The sequence below is a fragment of the Myripristis murdjan genome, chromosome 21 (genome assembly GCF_902150065.1).
Source record: "Myripristis murdjan chromosome 21, fMyrMur1.1, whole genome shotgun sequence".
Classification (NCBI taxonomy): Eukaryota; Metazoa; Chordata; class Actinopteri; order Holocentriformes; family Holocentridae; genus Myripristis; species Myripristis murdjan.
This window is the reverse complement of record NC_044000.1, coordinates 26111521-26126520: the sequence shown is the minus strand read 5'-3', so window position 1 is coordinate 26126520 and position 15000 is coordinate 26111521. Positions and strand designations below refer to the sequence as shown.

Here is a 15000-nt window from a genome sequence, read left to right as displayed (position 1 = left end):
TCGGCCACACAGCGATGATGTGCTGCTCCCACATCAGCCACCTGAAGCCGGAAACCCTACACCTGAACTGCAACATCATTCTGCCGCTGATACTGTCATTTGTTTGTTTGTTTGTTTGTTTGTTTGTGTGTTTGTTTGTGTGTTTGTTTTTTTGTATTTTTTCTTCGTCCTGTCATGTTTGTGAGCATGTTGTCTCTCTGCTCTCAGTGAAACCACACGACTAAAGACAAGAGACCAAATGAAACAAACGAGACAATAAACTGACAGACAGAAGAGAAGAGCGTCATGTGAGTTTACTGAGCATGTGAATCATGTGAACATCATTCTGTTCCATCAGTGTGTGTGTGTGTGTGTGTGTGTGTGTGTGTGAAAGAGAGAGAGAGAGAGAGAGAGAGAGAGAGAGAGCAGCTGGTAAACACTGCCTCCCTGTGGTCACTTCCTGTTAATGCCCCTGAGGAGCAAACAACTGGACAGACACGCGCACACACACACACACACACACACACACACACACACACACACACACACACACACACACACACACACACACACACACAGAGTCACTGGCTAGAGTTCATCCCTGATATTAAATGTAATATAATACATCACTAAAACAAAACACAGGATTCAGGTCTCTGCTTCAGTATTTTGTTTTAAATAAGAAATAAAATAGAATTTTATCATTATATTAACACATTATTAAAATAAAGGATGCAAGTCTCTTCTGTCCATTAAACTGTTCCAGCAATTAGAAAGTATTTTCAATCTAGTTATTTACCTAGAATAGAATAGAATAGAATAGAATAGAAATAGTGACTAACAGTGAGCATAACACTGAGGGTCTCTTGTTTCCTGTAAACTGTTTCATTATTTAAAGAGATTTGTCTTTTAGATGTTGGCTGACAATAAGACAGAGAGGAGAAGAAAAGACAGGAAGTAGGTGAAACAAGACACACACACACACCCTCACACACACACACACACACACACGGCCCTCTGTAATTACATATGTCCATATCAGTCTCCAGGGTCGAGTGACGCTGAAGTCTCTCTGTTTTCCACCGCATGTCTTCCTCTTCATTTTTACTTTGTCTCTGTGTCCCACTGCTGTTTACACACGCACACACACACACAGACACACACACACACACACACACCTCTGCTCACACATCACTCAGCCCGAATAGTCACATCTCTCTCTCTCTCTCCATTATGTGATGCTCACTCGACCATGAAAAGCTCTTTGGCCTGAACTCAGCTCCTCCAGGCAAGTCTGCTCTGTGTGTGTGTGTGTGTGTGTGTGTGTGTGTGTGCGCGCGCGTGCATGTGTGCGTGTGTGTTTGTGTGTATGTGTGTTTTGGTGACCTGGCCGGACAAGCAGCCAATCAGCAGCCAGGTCAGATGGCATCACAGCCACTTACAAGACAGAGTTTAGCTGCAGGAGGACAGTTATTGGGTTATAAAGCAGAGCCTGTATAGTTTATATTGTTCACTTGTTCACTGCTTTAGTTTTCAGTTGTTGTATCGGAATGCAGGGCGACACATATAAGAATAAAGTAAAACCAAAATCTACATTACAAAGAAAGAAACAAACAAACAAACAAAGAGCTAAAGGAACTACAACTAAAGCAGGTGCCAGCCAGAACACCAACAACTTATTTATCAATACAAACACGCCAAAACTACAACTGATGACAATTATAAGCTTGACATGAAGTTTGTCTGAGGCAAAAACAAACAAATATAATAATAAAGTTAATAATAATAATAATAATAATAATAACAGAAGATACTCATTTTGAGACTGGGCGTTCAGGCGCTCAGAGGGGGAGGGCTGATATAAGTTAACATCAGGGTGTGTTTTTGGTCCTGTTTGTTCATGGAAGACGTCTCATATTTGTGTGTCCGTATGTGAACATGTTCAATACTTGCTTGTTATTCTCTGTTTACACTAAAACGAATAAAAGAAATCACTCTGAGATGCTCTGCTGCCTTGAAAAAAGCCGTCAGTCTCAGAGCTCTGCACACAGACTGACCTAGTTCTGCTCTCTGCTGACCTCCCTGCTGCTCTCTGCTCCATTTTGTCTCCTTCAGATCCGAGCGCAGCGTTCCTCAAGCTGAACATGCCGGTTCTACTGGAACGCCTTGAGAACTGCATCTGCATCACTGATGATGCTGTCAAAGATTTCACTGCGACTTCAGGATGGTCAGGAACGTCCTCCGTCCTGTGGAGTCCCTCAGGGCTGCTTCCTCGGCCCCGTGCTGTTTTTACTCCACAGGCTCTTATTAGTCAAAAACTTTTTTTTTTCCCAACGCTACACCAATAACAACAAAGTTTATCTTATCGTAAAACCCAAGCCTTGGAGTCAAATATTAAAAATATTATACAGAGATTTCCAACAACAGGTTACTTGTCAAAGTCCAGTAAGTCACCCCAGACTCGTCCCGCACCTCGAAATGTGAATACATCATTATGAAATGTGATGTTTTCTATTTTCTCATATGTCACACCTTGGAGGCTTTTTCATGCTGTAAAGAATGAAAAAGCACCTGGGCGGCCTGCCATGCATATCAAACTGATCAGCGAACATCCTCAAGCTTTCACCAGCACACCCACATGCAGTCAGAGGGACTACAGCGCCCTCTATGGGACAATATTAAAATCCCATCATGCAAATTTTTTTTTATACAAAAATTAAAAGTAAAAACAAGATCTGTTCTGCATTATCAGGCTGTGTGTTCAGGCCTAAACCCCCTGTTTGTCTGCATGTGTCTTGTCAGTGATGGTGGGTGTGGCCACAGGGCGGGGGGTGTGGCTGTTGAGACACAGCGAAGGAAGTCGCAACAAACAACAACAACAACACTAGAGGAAAGCGGGAAGAAAAGACAGAAAAGACAGAAAAGCACAGCAGCCATCAGCATCAGATCAGCTGTGAAGGCTTCACTGCCACAGGACTGATGACATCATCAAGATGACCGGCAGGCGGTGGGCTCATTCTCACAACACACACTTCCTGTTTCAGGTTAAACACTGAAGCTGTGATGTGTCACAGTGTGTGACCGAGACTCAACTAGTGATCAGCTTTAATTCTGGGTCAGTTCACCCATGTAGAAGTCAGTGTGAGATCCAGATGTCACAGCGCAGCACTGCACACACACACACACACACACACACACACACACACACACACACACTGACCTCTTCCAAAGGGTAGCAGCTGTTGAAATTCACTCTCACTCTCCCAGAAAGAAAGACACACTGATAGATAGATAGATAGATAGATAGATAGATTGTAACATACATGTTAGAATGTTCCATTTTGGTTGATTCCCGTGAAAACCGAAGTTGGAGCTTTATTTTGAAAAGAAAGAACGCATGTTATGAACCCAAACTGACAAAAACAAAGAGTCATGAATATGAACGGGCAGAGTTGGAGAGCGGCGGCGAGGTCACCAGGTTAACTGCATTTATTTGGTCAAATCATTTTGAATTTATTTCTGTATTGGCTAATTTCAGTTTAATGTCTTCATTTTGCCCTCAGTTTGTTTGAGTTCTGCTCAGCTCTTATTTTGGAGTGTGAGTGAGGGAGCAGCATTAGATCAGGCCGGGCCGGCTGTACCCAGGGGCTCCAGGCTGCTCAGCTGTCTGTCTGTCACACAGCACAATGCTGCGTCATGACCTCACGCTGGTGGTCTGATGCAGATTAAATGACAGATTACACTGGGCAGACTATAGCCCCACCCCACCCCCACCACACACACACACACACACACACATTTTGACGTTTGCTAAAAACAATTTTTTTGTTGTTGTAACTGCCACATGCTCATTACATGTGTATTTTAGCTAATCTGTTTCTATTTCAATTTTCAGCACCACAGCAACTGCCTAGCAACTTCCTCACAACCATCCAGAACATCATAGTAACCACCTAGCAACATCCTTCCAACCATCCAGAACACGATAGCAACTGCCTAGCAACAGCCTAACAGCCATCCAGAACATTGTAGCAACCACCCAGAACACCATAGCAATATGAGATTTGTTCGTCATTTATTTATAAAGAAAATATAACCCAGTATTATGCATTTCATTTAAATACATTTTACATTCAGCTGTGATTTTTTTTGGTTTGTTTTTGCTTTTTCAGATTCTGGTATTTACAGCTGCGAAGTTGTCCATGATGTCATCAAACTGCTGCGAGGTGGTAAACCCACTCTCAGTGGCACTGGCACTAACATTATGTGCATGTTTAAAAAAAATAATAATAATGGGAATAAAAAAAAAAATGAATAAATAAATATATAAATGCTGAAATAAAGTTTTAGATTGAATGTTTAGATTTTAAAATAATAATTAATAAACAGTATTTCATGCTGGCAGTTGATGTTCTCTGTCTGGGCCCCCGGCAGCAATAGAACGCCTGAACATAGAACCGTCCCAGCTGGTAGTAGCAGGAACAGCAGCAGTAGTGATAACAGTGGTACTGTAGTAACAGTAGTACTGTAATAGTCGTAGTAGTGGTAGCAGCAGTACTGTAGTAGTAGTAGTAGCAGTAGTGGTCCTACCTGAGGTGGTGCTGGGCAGCGGGCTGAGACCTGCGGCTGGAGTGAGTCCTGCAGGCTGGGGAAGAGAACCGGACTGAGGCCTCGCTGGAACCACAGACAGAACAGACTGTTAGAACAGGAGGACTCTGGTGGAGGACTCTGGTGGAGGACTCTGGTGGAGGACTCTGGCGCTGGTGTGCAGATCCAGGCTGGAAATATGTCTGCAGCAGCCGCCGGCTCCAGCGGCACTCCCCCGAGATCCACCGCTCGAGCCTGACTGATCTGGTACACACCTCTCTATTGCAAACATCTGTGTGTGTGTGTGTGTGTGTGTGTGTGTGTGTGTGTGTGTGTGTGTGTGTGTGTGTGTGTGTGTGTGCGTGTGTGCGCGTGTGTGTGTGTGTGTGTACTTGGGAACATTCACAGTGTGATTGCTAACGATCCTCCCTGAAGTCCTCCATTAAAAATTTTTTGACCCAGTATCCACTACAGTCTCACAAAATGGGCTTTGAAAAGTTCAGTTTCTCTAAACTGTCCCTGAAAGCATCACCAGCCTGTAACACACTCTGACTGTTTTTCCATGCTGTTTACATTCAACTTCTTTTGGCGGCTTCGATTCATTTTCGTTTGGATTCATTTTGGGTTAGATGCCCCGCCCTCTGCGCCGCCGTACCTGTCGAGTTTCCTGGCGTCTCCCCGGCCTGCAGCTGTCTCACCCTCCTCAGGTGCGAGCGGCCATTGAGGTGCAGCTGGGCCTGGGCGGCCGAGGTCAGCTGCAGGTTGCACACCTCACACAGCGAGTAGGCCCCGCCCTGCGCTGCAGCGCCACAACACAACTTTATTAGCATCAAGAGCAAGAACATGAAGAGGCATAGCATAACTAATGAATATGAATAACTGCTAACACTTTATAATAACCATTGTTAATAAATGGTAAATTAACAGTTAGTTAAACTTTAGTTAACAAACAATGAAAAGAAAATTCATAATCTTTACTTATAAATTAGTAACTATTAATTAACTGTTACATGCCACACATAACAAAATTATATGGCATACATATAACACACATGCTTTTTAAAATTTGTAAGGTACATATTTTTATATTTTAGATTTCTTTCTATTGTTCTAATCATTTATTTCTTCTCATCTGAGCCAGTTTCCCCTCATGGATCTATAAAGTTTCTCTGATTTCTGATTTAATGGATGCACACATTATAACATTTTATTTACTTTAGTCAGTGTTTGTTAATGATCAACTGATGATTTGTAAACCTTTAATAAATCATTCGTTAACCATCTACAAACATCACACAGACAGATGGAGCAGATATTATATAACTCTTTGTTCATGTGTAATAACTGGTTTATAAACATCTATACATATAATTCTGATGGTTATTATAAAATTGTTACAGATGTTAATAATACTTGGTACATAGTTAACAATTATTGTGTAGCACAACTTTAAACATAACAAACAAACATAATTCTGATGGTTATTATGAAGCTGCAGTTCCTGTTTATAATAATTAGTGAGTGACTGAAGCTGCAGGAGGCGAGTCCGAGCTTCAGGTCAAGTGTTTCATGAAAAATATCCAACTTCATAAAGACCATCCAAGTCATGTTTAAAGTTGTGCTACATAATAATTATTCACTATTTACCAAGTATTATTAACATCTGTAGCAGCTTTATAATAACCAGCCATAAATGTTTAGAGATGTTTTACAACTTAGTTCTTAAAGATTTAAAAATAATTTGGTAATATTAAATAATTGAAAAATTGCTAAAATGTTATAATGTGTGCAACAATAAACTGTTAATGTACTATAATAAATAGGTATTATGTCATAAGTAAAGATTATTATTATTATTATTTCATCATTAACTAGAAAATAACTATTAACTAAAGTGTAACTATCAGTTTAGTATTTATTTATGATGGTTATTATGAAGTGTTACCAAATAACTTTACCAGCAAACTTGATATTGTAACCATCAGTGAAGATAATATAGATAATGTAGACAATATGGATAATGTAGATAATATAGATATTATAGAAAATGTAGTGGAGGGCAGAGGTGGTGTTGCATGCCAGTCACCTGGGGGCGGGGTCTGCTGGGGGCTGGGACCAATGGGTGCTGAGGTGGGCGTGTCCATCATGTCTAAACACACGCCTCCATAGGGGAAGACCCGCCCACTCTCCAGGAACTGAGAGGGGCTGAGGGGCGTCTTCATCCCTGAGGAAGAGGAAGGAGAGCCGTGAGTTACAGAGTTCCACCTGCAGGGGGCGCCGCACAGGCTCAGCACAGTCACATGACAGATGGTCAGCTCTGTCTCTGCTGTGTGGGGGAGAAAATGAGCAGATCCACATTCCTCTGAGGTCATGTTAATAAAGCTAATTTCAATTTGAGTTAGAGAGAGATAGAGACAGACAGAGAGAGAGAGAAAGAGAGAGAGAGAGAGAGAGAGAGACAGAGGGGTGATGGATGATGTAATGTGTGTGTGTGTGTCCCTTCATGACTGCGTCCATCTGTTGCCCTGTCAGCTCAGCCAACTCACATGACCTCTGTCAGGACATACACACATTCACACACATTCACACACACACACACACACACACACACACACACACACACACACACACACACACACACGCACACACACACACACCTATGTCAGCTGATGCAGGCATGTGACAGCAGGTGGCGCTGCAGCCTCTTCAAATCATTTGAATCTCTGTAGATGACAACTGACCAGAAGTCTGCTGTCCAAACCTGAGACTCCAGCACATCTCCTCTGCACATCTTCATCATCATCATCATCATCATCATCATCATCATCAGCTGAATCTTGCTGCTGCTTTCCAACCCAAATCATCATGCTAACAAAATGCTAACAGCTAACAGCTAACCCCGCTAGCTGCTGCTGGTTAGCATGGCGGGCTGTGCAGGCTGATGTGAGACACACAAACATAAGAGACAAGTCCAAATGTCCTGAAAAACTTTGAAGGAATGAAGAAAACAACTTTCACTTCTCCCACAGACAATCAAGTTTCTAGGACAGGAGGCGGGGCCTAACAGAACCACAGGAGGAGGCGGGGCCTAACAGAACCACATGAGGTGGGGCCTAACAGAACCACAGGGGGCGGGGCCTAAGAGAACCGCAGGAGGGGGCGCGGCCTAACAGAACCACAGGAGGCAGGGCCTAACAGAACCACAGGAAGGGGCGGGGCTTAACAGAACCACAGGAGGGGCGGGGCCTCACAGAACCACAGGAGGCGGGGCCTAACAGAACCACAGGAGGGGCGGGACAGAATACCATCTGTCTGAGTTTTATTTCTGCAGACACACTGTCACTGTGATTAATTAGTTACAAAACAGAATACACACATACACACACACACATGCACGCGCGCACACACACACACACACACACACACATGCATGCACACACAGTTGATGCTGACATCAGCTTTAGCCAGGAAAGGATAAAATATATCTGCTGTATTGAACTGGGAATTACACACACACACACACACACACACACACACACACACACACGAGGAAAGAGAGAGACAGACAAAGAAAGAGCAAGGCAGTGTGCTTCGTACTGCACACTGACAGAAGTGTGTGTGTGTGTGTGTGTGTGAGTCTTTAGCAGCAGGGATTATGAACCACAGCTGGCCTCTCTCATTACGGATTGCCTGGTCAGCCTGGATTAGACTGACACACACTCGCACACACACACACACACACACACACACACACACACACACACACACACAGAGAGCAGTGTGATTCCTGATTCAACAGGAAAAGCAGAAATATTTTCTGTTTTTTTCTGACACACCAGAGCAACATCAGGAAAAACAACAGTTCAAACCAGTCCGAACTGGTTTAAACCAGTGTGAACAGTCTTACTGGAACCAATTCTGGACTCCAGCTTTACTCCGAGCCATGTTCATGTTTTATTTTCATTTTCATTTTGATTTTTTTCTCAGTTCTTTATGCCGCCATAAAAATACACCTGGGACATTTAAAGCAAGCTGTGAGGAGAGATGTCACATATCCAAGCCATGCCCACACCCGTGCAGGCCACGCCCACATCTCCCAAAGCCACGCCCAGTCCAAGACAGCAGTGTGTCAGTGTCCAAAGTCCGTGTGTAAACGGTGCCGTTGTATTTTCCAGACCAACGGTGGGAACACATTGAATCTGTAGCCACGTCCCCAGACTCGCTGCTCGCCCCCGCCGCTGGTCCAGTCCAGTCCAGTCTAGTCCAGTCCAGTCCAGTCCAGTCCAGCCGGGGTGCTGGGTGCAGCCGGCTCGCCCTCTCTGAGTGTCTCTGGGCTCCACAGTGACGTTCTCTCGTTCTGCAGTTCCTGCTGTTCATTCACCTGGTTCCTCTTCAAACATTTCTAACCTACAGTGCTCACCAAACCTATCTTATATTAACTCTAAAAATGTCTGGCAGTGACGGGGAGCAGCCACTAGATGGCACTGAGGCATCATAAAACTCCTTTAAACACGCGTTATAATTGGCCTTACAGTTTAATGTCTCTTGTATTATCCAATGTATCGTATAGTTTAGGACAGCTTGACCGCTAGCAGAGAACAGATAAAACAGGAGCCAAATCAACTTCTCTATCTTGTTAGTTAGGTCTGCTGCATTAGATAGAACCTCCAGAAAAACGCGACTATGCGATCACATGAATTCCCGCATAAATCACCCAAATGTCACTGATTATGCGGGGGTCAATTATTTTCCATAAGGGCGCATAATCCCCGCAATAATCGCAAATTCCTGCGGAAAATATGCAAAATATGCGGGTCTCACTAGATTTCACAATTTCCGCATTTTTCCACATAAAATGAGAAAAATATAACTAAAATAAACTAAAACACAACACAACACAACACAACAACGAGCTAATGGAAGAACAGCGCCCACAGGAGAGAGAAAAGATGATGTTGCACTGAACAGGGTTCCACAAATGGTGCAATAAGGCTCTTAAACTATTTAGACCAACAGGTTTGGCTCATTGAGAGCTGTTACTTTTAGAGTTTAGAGTTGATGTTCAACAGTTGAGTTTTAAACATTCTAGCAGATGGTTTGTTCTACCGCAATTTATACCTCAGCAGGAAGCATGTTTTATTTTTGACAAATTTGTGACTGAGGAATGTTTAAGCCATGCTTAAGTTGATAAAATAAAATAAATTAAACATTACCAGCACTTTCTCTGATGCAGCTTGCTTCTAGCATGCCTGTTTATCATAGGATATCTTTAAAATTGGTCTTTTCATTCAGTAGTAGCCTAGTAACAGGGTGCAGAAGAAGAATCACCTTTTTTTTCAGTTCCCGCATATTTCGCATCTTTTCGCATATTTCACGACTATTCACATACTTCGCAACTTCCCGCAATTTAACCGCATAAAATGACATAAAAACCCTGCATATTTAATTGCATAATCAAGGATTTTAGCCCGCGGAATCAGGGATTTTAGTCCGCATAATCAAGGATTTTTGGCCAGTCAACATCCACACACTAGCATAACACATTCTAGGAAGGCGTGGACAGTGGTTGGCCTGTCCATGTCCAGGTAACTGGCCAATTATATATCGGCTGCGTTTAAGTCCAACCTCTGTACAGGGCAGGCCCAGCCCAAGAAGATAAATGTGCATCATTTCCTAATATAATATCGGGGGCTCATCCTGACTGAGATCCTGTGAGAGCTCTGTCCCCCTGAGCCCAGCACTGCCTTGCTTTACCTGTCACCATAATAAATATTTCATCTGAGAGCTGAAGATTGACTCCAGTTTGTTCTTGGGCTTTCAACAAAAGAATTCGGTGATAATACATGTATACTTATACACTTAGACACCTATACATATACTTCCAAAATATGCATTACACAGCCTAAAGCTACTTTGTTGTGTCATAGAAGAAAAAAATGACTTCATATATAGATACACACACACACACACACACACACACACACACACACACACACACGGTTGTTTTAAACGTTACATTAGTGTTTAGAGTAATAAGAGGAATATATATAAAGACAGCAAATTTCATCGAGAGGCTGTGTGTGTGTGTGTGTGTGTGTGTGTGTGTGTGTGCGCATGTGGGGGAGGGCAATGTCCCTGTTCCCTGAAAGCAGAAACAAACACACACACACACACACACACACACACACACACACACACACACACACACACACACACATTCACTCACAGTAACCTTGGAGCTGCAGGACAAAGAAACTAATGGAGATGTAAAGAGACAGAGAGAGAGAGAGATATTACAGCGGACCTCTCTCGCCCCGAGGCCAGGAGCTGGTAATGACACTGGTCAAAGACACACACACACACACACACACACACACTCACACACACTTCCCCCATGTTAGAGAGCAGGGCGGGTGAGAAACGACCAGCAGACCGGACGCATCAAAACCACAGCAGCTGCACTGGTCAGGTTTTCTTTTTCACACGAAGAAGAAAACTAAAACCCAACAGGCAGCGAGTCTGCACAGATCTTACAGAACACAGAGAGGGTCTTATAGAACACAGAGAGGATCTTACAGAACACAGAGAGGGTCTTATAGAACACAGAGAGGATCTTACAGAACACAGAGAGGGTCTTATAGAACACAGAGAGGATCTTACAGAACACAGAGAGGGTCTTATAGAACACAGAGAGGATCTTACAGAACACAGAGAGGATCTTATAGAACACAGAGAGGGTCTTATAGAACACAGAGAGGATCTTACAGAACACAGAGAGGATCTTATAGAACACAGAGAGGGTCTTACAGAACACAGAGAGGATCTTACAGAACACAGAGAGGATCTTACAGAACACAGAGAGGGTCTTATAGAACACAGAGAGGATCTTACAGAACACGGAGAGGATCTTATAGAACACAGAGAGGATCTTATAGAACACAGAGAGGGTCTTATAGAACACGGAGAGGATCTTATAGAACACAGAGAGGGTCTTACAGAACACAGAGAGGATCTTATAGAACACAGAGAGGGTCTTATAGAACACAGAGAGGATCTTACAGAACACAGAGAGGATCTTATAGAACACAGAGAGGGTCTTATAGAACACAGAGAGGGTCTTACAGAACACAGAGAGGATCTTACAGAACACAGAGAGGGTCTTACAGAACACAGAGGGTCTTACAGAACACAGAGAGGATCTTATAGAACACAGAGAGGATCTTACAGAACACAGAGAGGGTCTTACAGAACACAGAGGATCTTATAGAACACAGAGAGGGTCTTACAGAACACAGAGGATCTTATAGAACACAGAGAGGGTCTTACAGAACACAGAGGATCTTATAGAACACAGAGAGGGTCTTATAGAACACAGAGAGGGTCTTATAGAACACAGAGAGGATCTTACAGAACACAGAGAGGATCTTATAGAACACAGAGAGGATCTTACAGAACACAGAGAGGGTCTTACAGAACACAGAGGATCTTATAGAACACAGAGAGGGTCTTACAGAACACAGAGGATCTTATAGAACACAGAGAGGGTCTTATAGAACACAGAGAGGATCTTATAGAACACAGAGAGGGTCTTATAGAACACAGAGAGGGTCTTATAGAACACAGAGAGGATCTTACAGAACACAGAGAGGGTCTTACAGAACACAGAGAGGATCTTATAGAACACAGAGAGGGTCTTACAGAACACAGAGAGGATCTTACAGAACACAGAGAGGGTCTTACAGAACACAGAGAGGATCTTATAGAACACAGAGAGGGTCTTATAGAACACAGAGAGGATCTTACAGAACACAGAGAGGGTCTTATAGAACATAAAGGTATATTATAGAACATAAGGGTATATTATAGAACATGGAGGGATCTTATAGAACATGGAGGGATCTTATAGAACATGGAGGGATCTTATAGAACATGGAGGGATCTTGTGCTACTGTGTTATTTGTGGCTTTTGGTTGTTTTTTTGTTTTTTTGTTTTTTTTGTAAAGCTGTTATATATGTTATATATTATTATATATTACCTGTTCCAGTAATTTACCGATCAGATTTTCTCCATGTTTTTACAATAAATCCAGAGAATCTGCTCAGGTTTCATCCTATGATGGAACGTTTGTATCCTGAAGGGGGTGTGGCCATCCTGGAAGAGGCCACGCCCCCATGCACACGGCACGAGGGCTCATGGGACGGTTTGATGATGATGATGATGATGTTGTGGCCTTCACACCAGCTACACCTGTGTCACATTCTGGACCTTGCACCTCCATCATCATCATCATCATCATCACCATCAAACAGCAGATGAGGCTCCGCCCCTCCAGGAGAGTTCAGTGTAACGCAGTGCATGCTGGGAGTTTTACTGTCCTGTACATGTTTCATATGTAAAGTCTGTTCCTGAACCGTCTGAGAGAAACAGAAATCAAACACAGACTCACTCTCACTGTCCTGTCCGGCTGTTTCCTGGTTACTATGACAACAGGGCAGTGACACCACAACAGGTGATGTCACTGTGGTCGGACCACCAGGAAACTATGACACACACACACTCACACACACACACACACACACACGGACTGAGGTTTTCATAGTAAATAAACTGAAGCAGTTTCAGTTTATTCAGATGGACTGCAAGGGTTCTCCTCTCGTCAGGGTGACAGGGTGAGGGTTCTCCTCTCGTCAGTGTGACAGGGTGAGGGTTCTCCTCAGGGCAAGGGTTCTCCTCTCCTCAGGGTGACAGGGTGAGGGTTCTCCTCAGGGCGAGGGTTCTCCTCTCCTCAGGGTGACAGGGCAAGGGTTCTCCTCAGTGTGATGGGGCGAGGGTTCTCCTCAGGGTGACGGGGCGAGGTTTCTCCTCAGGATGACGGGGCGAGGGTTCTCCTCAGGGTGAGGGTTCTCCTCAGGGTGACGGGGCAAGGTTTCTCCTCAGGATGACGGGGCAAGGGTTCTCCTCAGGGTGACAGGGTAAGGTTTCTCCTCAGGATGACGGGGCAAGGGTTCTCCTCAGGGTGACGGGGCAAGGTTTCTCCTCAGGGTGATGGGGCAAGGTTTCTCCTCAGGATGACGGGGCAAGGGTTCTCCTCAGGGTGACAGGGTAAGGTTTCTCCTCAAGGTGACGGGGCGCGGGTTCTCCTCAGGGTGACAGGGTAAGGTTTCTCCTCAGGATGACGGGGTAAGGTTTCTCCTCAAGGTGACGGGGCGAGGGTTCTCCTCAGGGTGACAGGGCAAGGGTTCTCCTCAGGATGACGGGGTAAGGTTTCTCCTCAAGGTGACGGGGCGAGGGTTCTCCTCAGGGTGACGGGGTAAGGTTTCTCCTCAAGGTGACGGGGCGAGGGTTCTCCTCAGGGTGACGGGGTAAGGTTTCTCCTCAGGATGACGGGGTAAGGTTTCTCCTCAAGGTGACGGGGCGAGGGTTCCCCTCAGGGTGACGGGGTAAGGTTTCTCCTCAAGGTGACGGGGCGAGGGTTCTCCTCAGGGTGACGGGGTAAGGTTTCTCCTCAGGATGACGGGGTAAGGTTTCTCCTCAGGATGACGGGGTAAGGTTTCTCCTCAAGGTGACGGGGCGAGGGTTCTCCTCAGGGTGACGGGGCGAGGGTTCTCCTCAGGGTGACAGGGTAAGGTTTCTCCTCAGGATGACAGGGTAAGGTTTCTCCTCAAGGTGACGGGGCGAGGGTTCTCCTCAAGGTGACGGGGCGAGGGTTCTCCTCAGGGTGACAGGGTAAGGTTTCTCCTCAAGGTGACGGGGCGAGGGTTCACCTCAGGATGACGGGGCGAGGGTTCTCCTCAGGGTAAGGTTTCTCCTCAGGGTGACGGGGCGAGGGTTCTCCTCAGGGTGAGGGTTCTCCTCAGGGTAAGGTTTCTCCTCAGGGTGACGGGGCGAGGGTTCTCCTCAGGGTGACAGGGTAAGGTTTCTCCTCAAGGTGACGGGGCGAGTGTTCTCCTCAGGGTGACAAGGTGAAGGTTCTCCTCAGGGTGAGGGTTCTCCTCAGGGTGACAGGGTGACATTGTAGTTTATAGCTTCTTAAACATTTGCCAGCTGTTTTTGGCTCGAGGTTTACGGTGCAGGTCATATTTATCGTTCCATGACAACCAACAGGATCAACACAGTAACACAGAGCGTGTGCAGAGCGTGTGCAGGGCAGCGTGAGCTCGTACCTGCAGCCTTACCTGCTGCTTATTAGAACATATTCACCAGAAAAGCCAGTGTGAGTGCGTGCTGTCACCACCAGGGGGCTCCAGCTGCACTTCTCAGACAAACACACAGCGCCCCCTGTCTGCAGGACACACAGGAAGTCACCTTGGACAGGAAGTCAGATGCTGATGGGACAGAGCAGCTATTTAAAGACACACACACACACACACACACACACACACAGGTGTCACAGTGTCCTATATGTGTGAAGGTGATGGTCGATTCTTTATATA

At 44.9% G+C, this 15000-nt stretch overlaps 1 protein-coding gene across 1 annotated transcript in view; it reads right to left on the bottom strand.

Moving 5' to 3' along the window:
• znf385b (zinc finger protein 385B) overlaps positions 1-15000 on the bottom strand; it is a 52071-nt gene that overhangs the window by 28208 nt on the left and 8863 nt on the right. The window contains exons 2-4 of the mRNA XM_030081337.1: positions 6653-6790; positions 5222-5365; positions 4570-4653 (exon numbers count right to left, since the gene is read on the bottom strand). Coding sequence (XP_029937197.1) covers positions 4570-4653; positions 5222-5365; positions 6653-6788 — 364 coding nt within the window. The 5' untranslated portion in view covers positions 6789-6790. The remainder of the gene's footprint in view (positions 1-4569; positions 4654-5221; positions 5366-6652; positions 6791-15000) is intronic.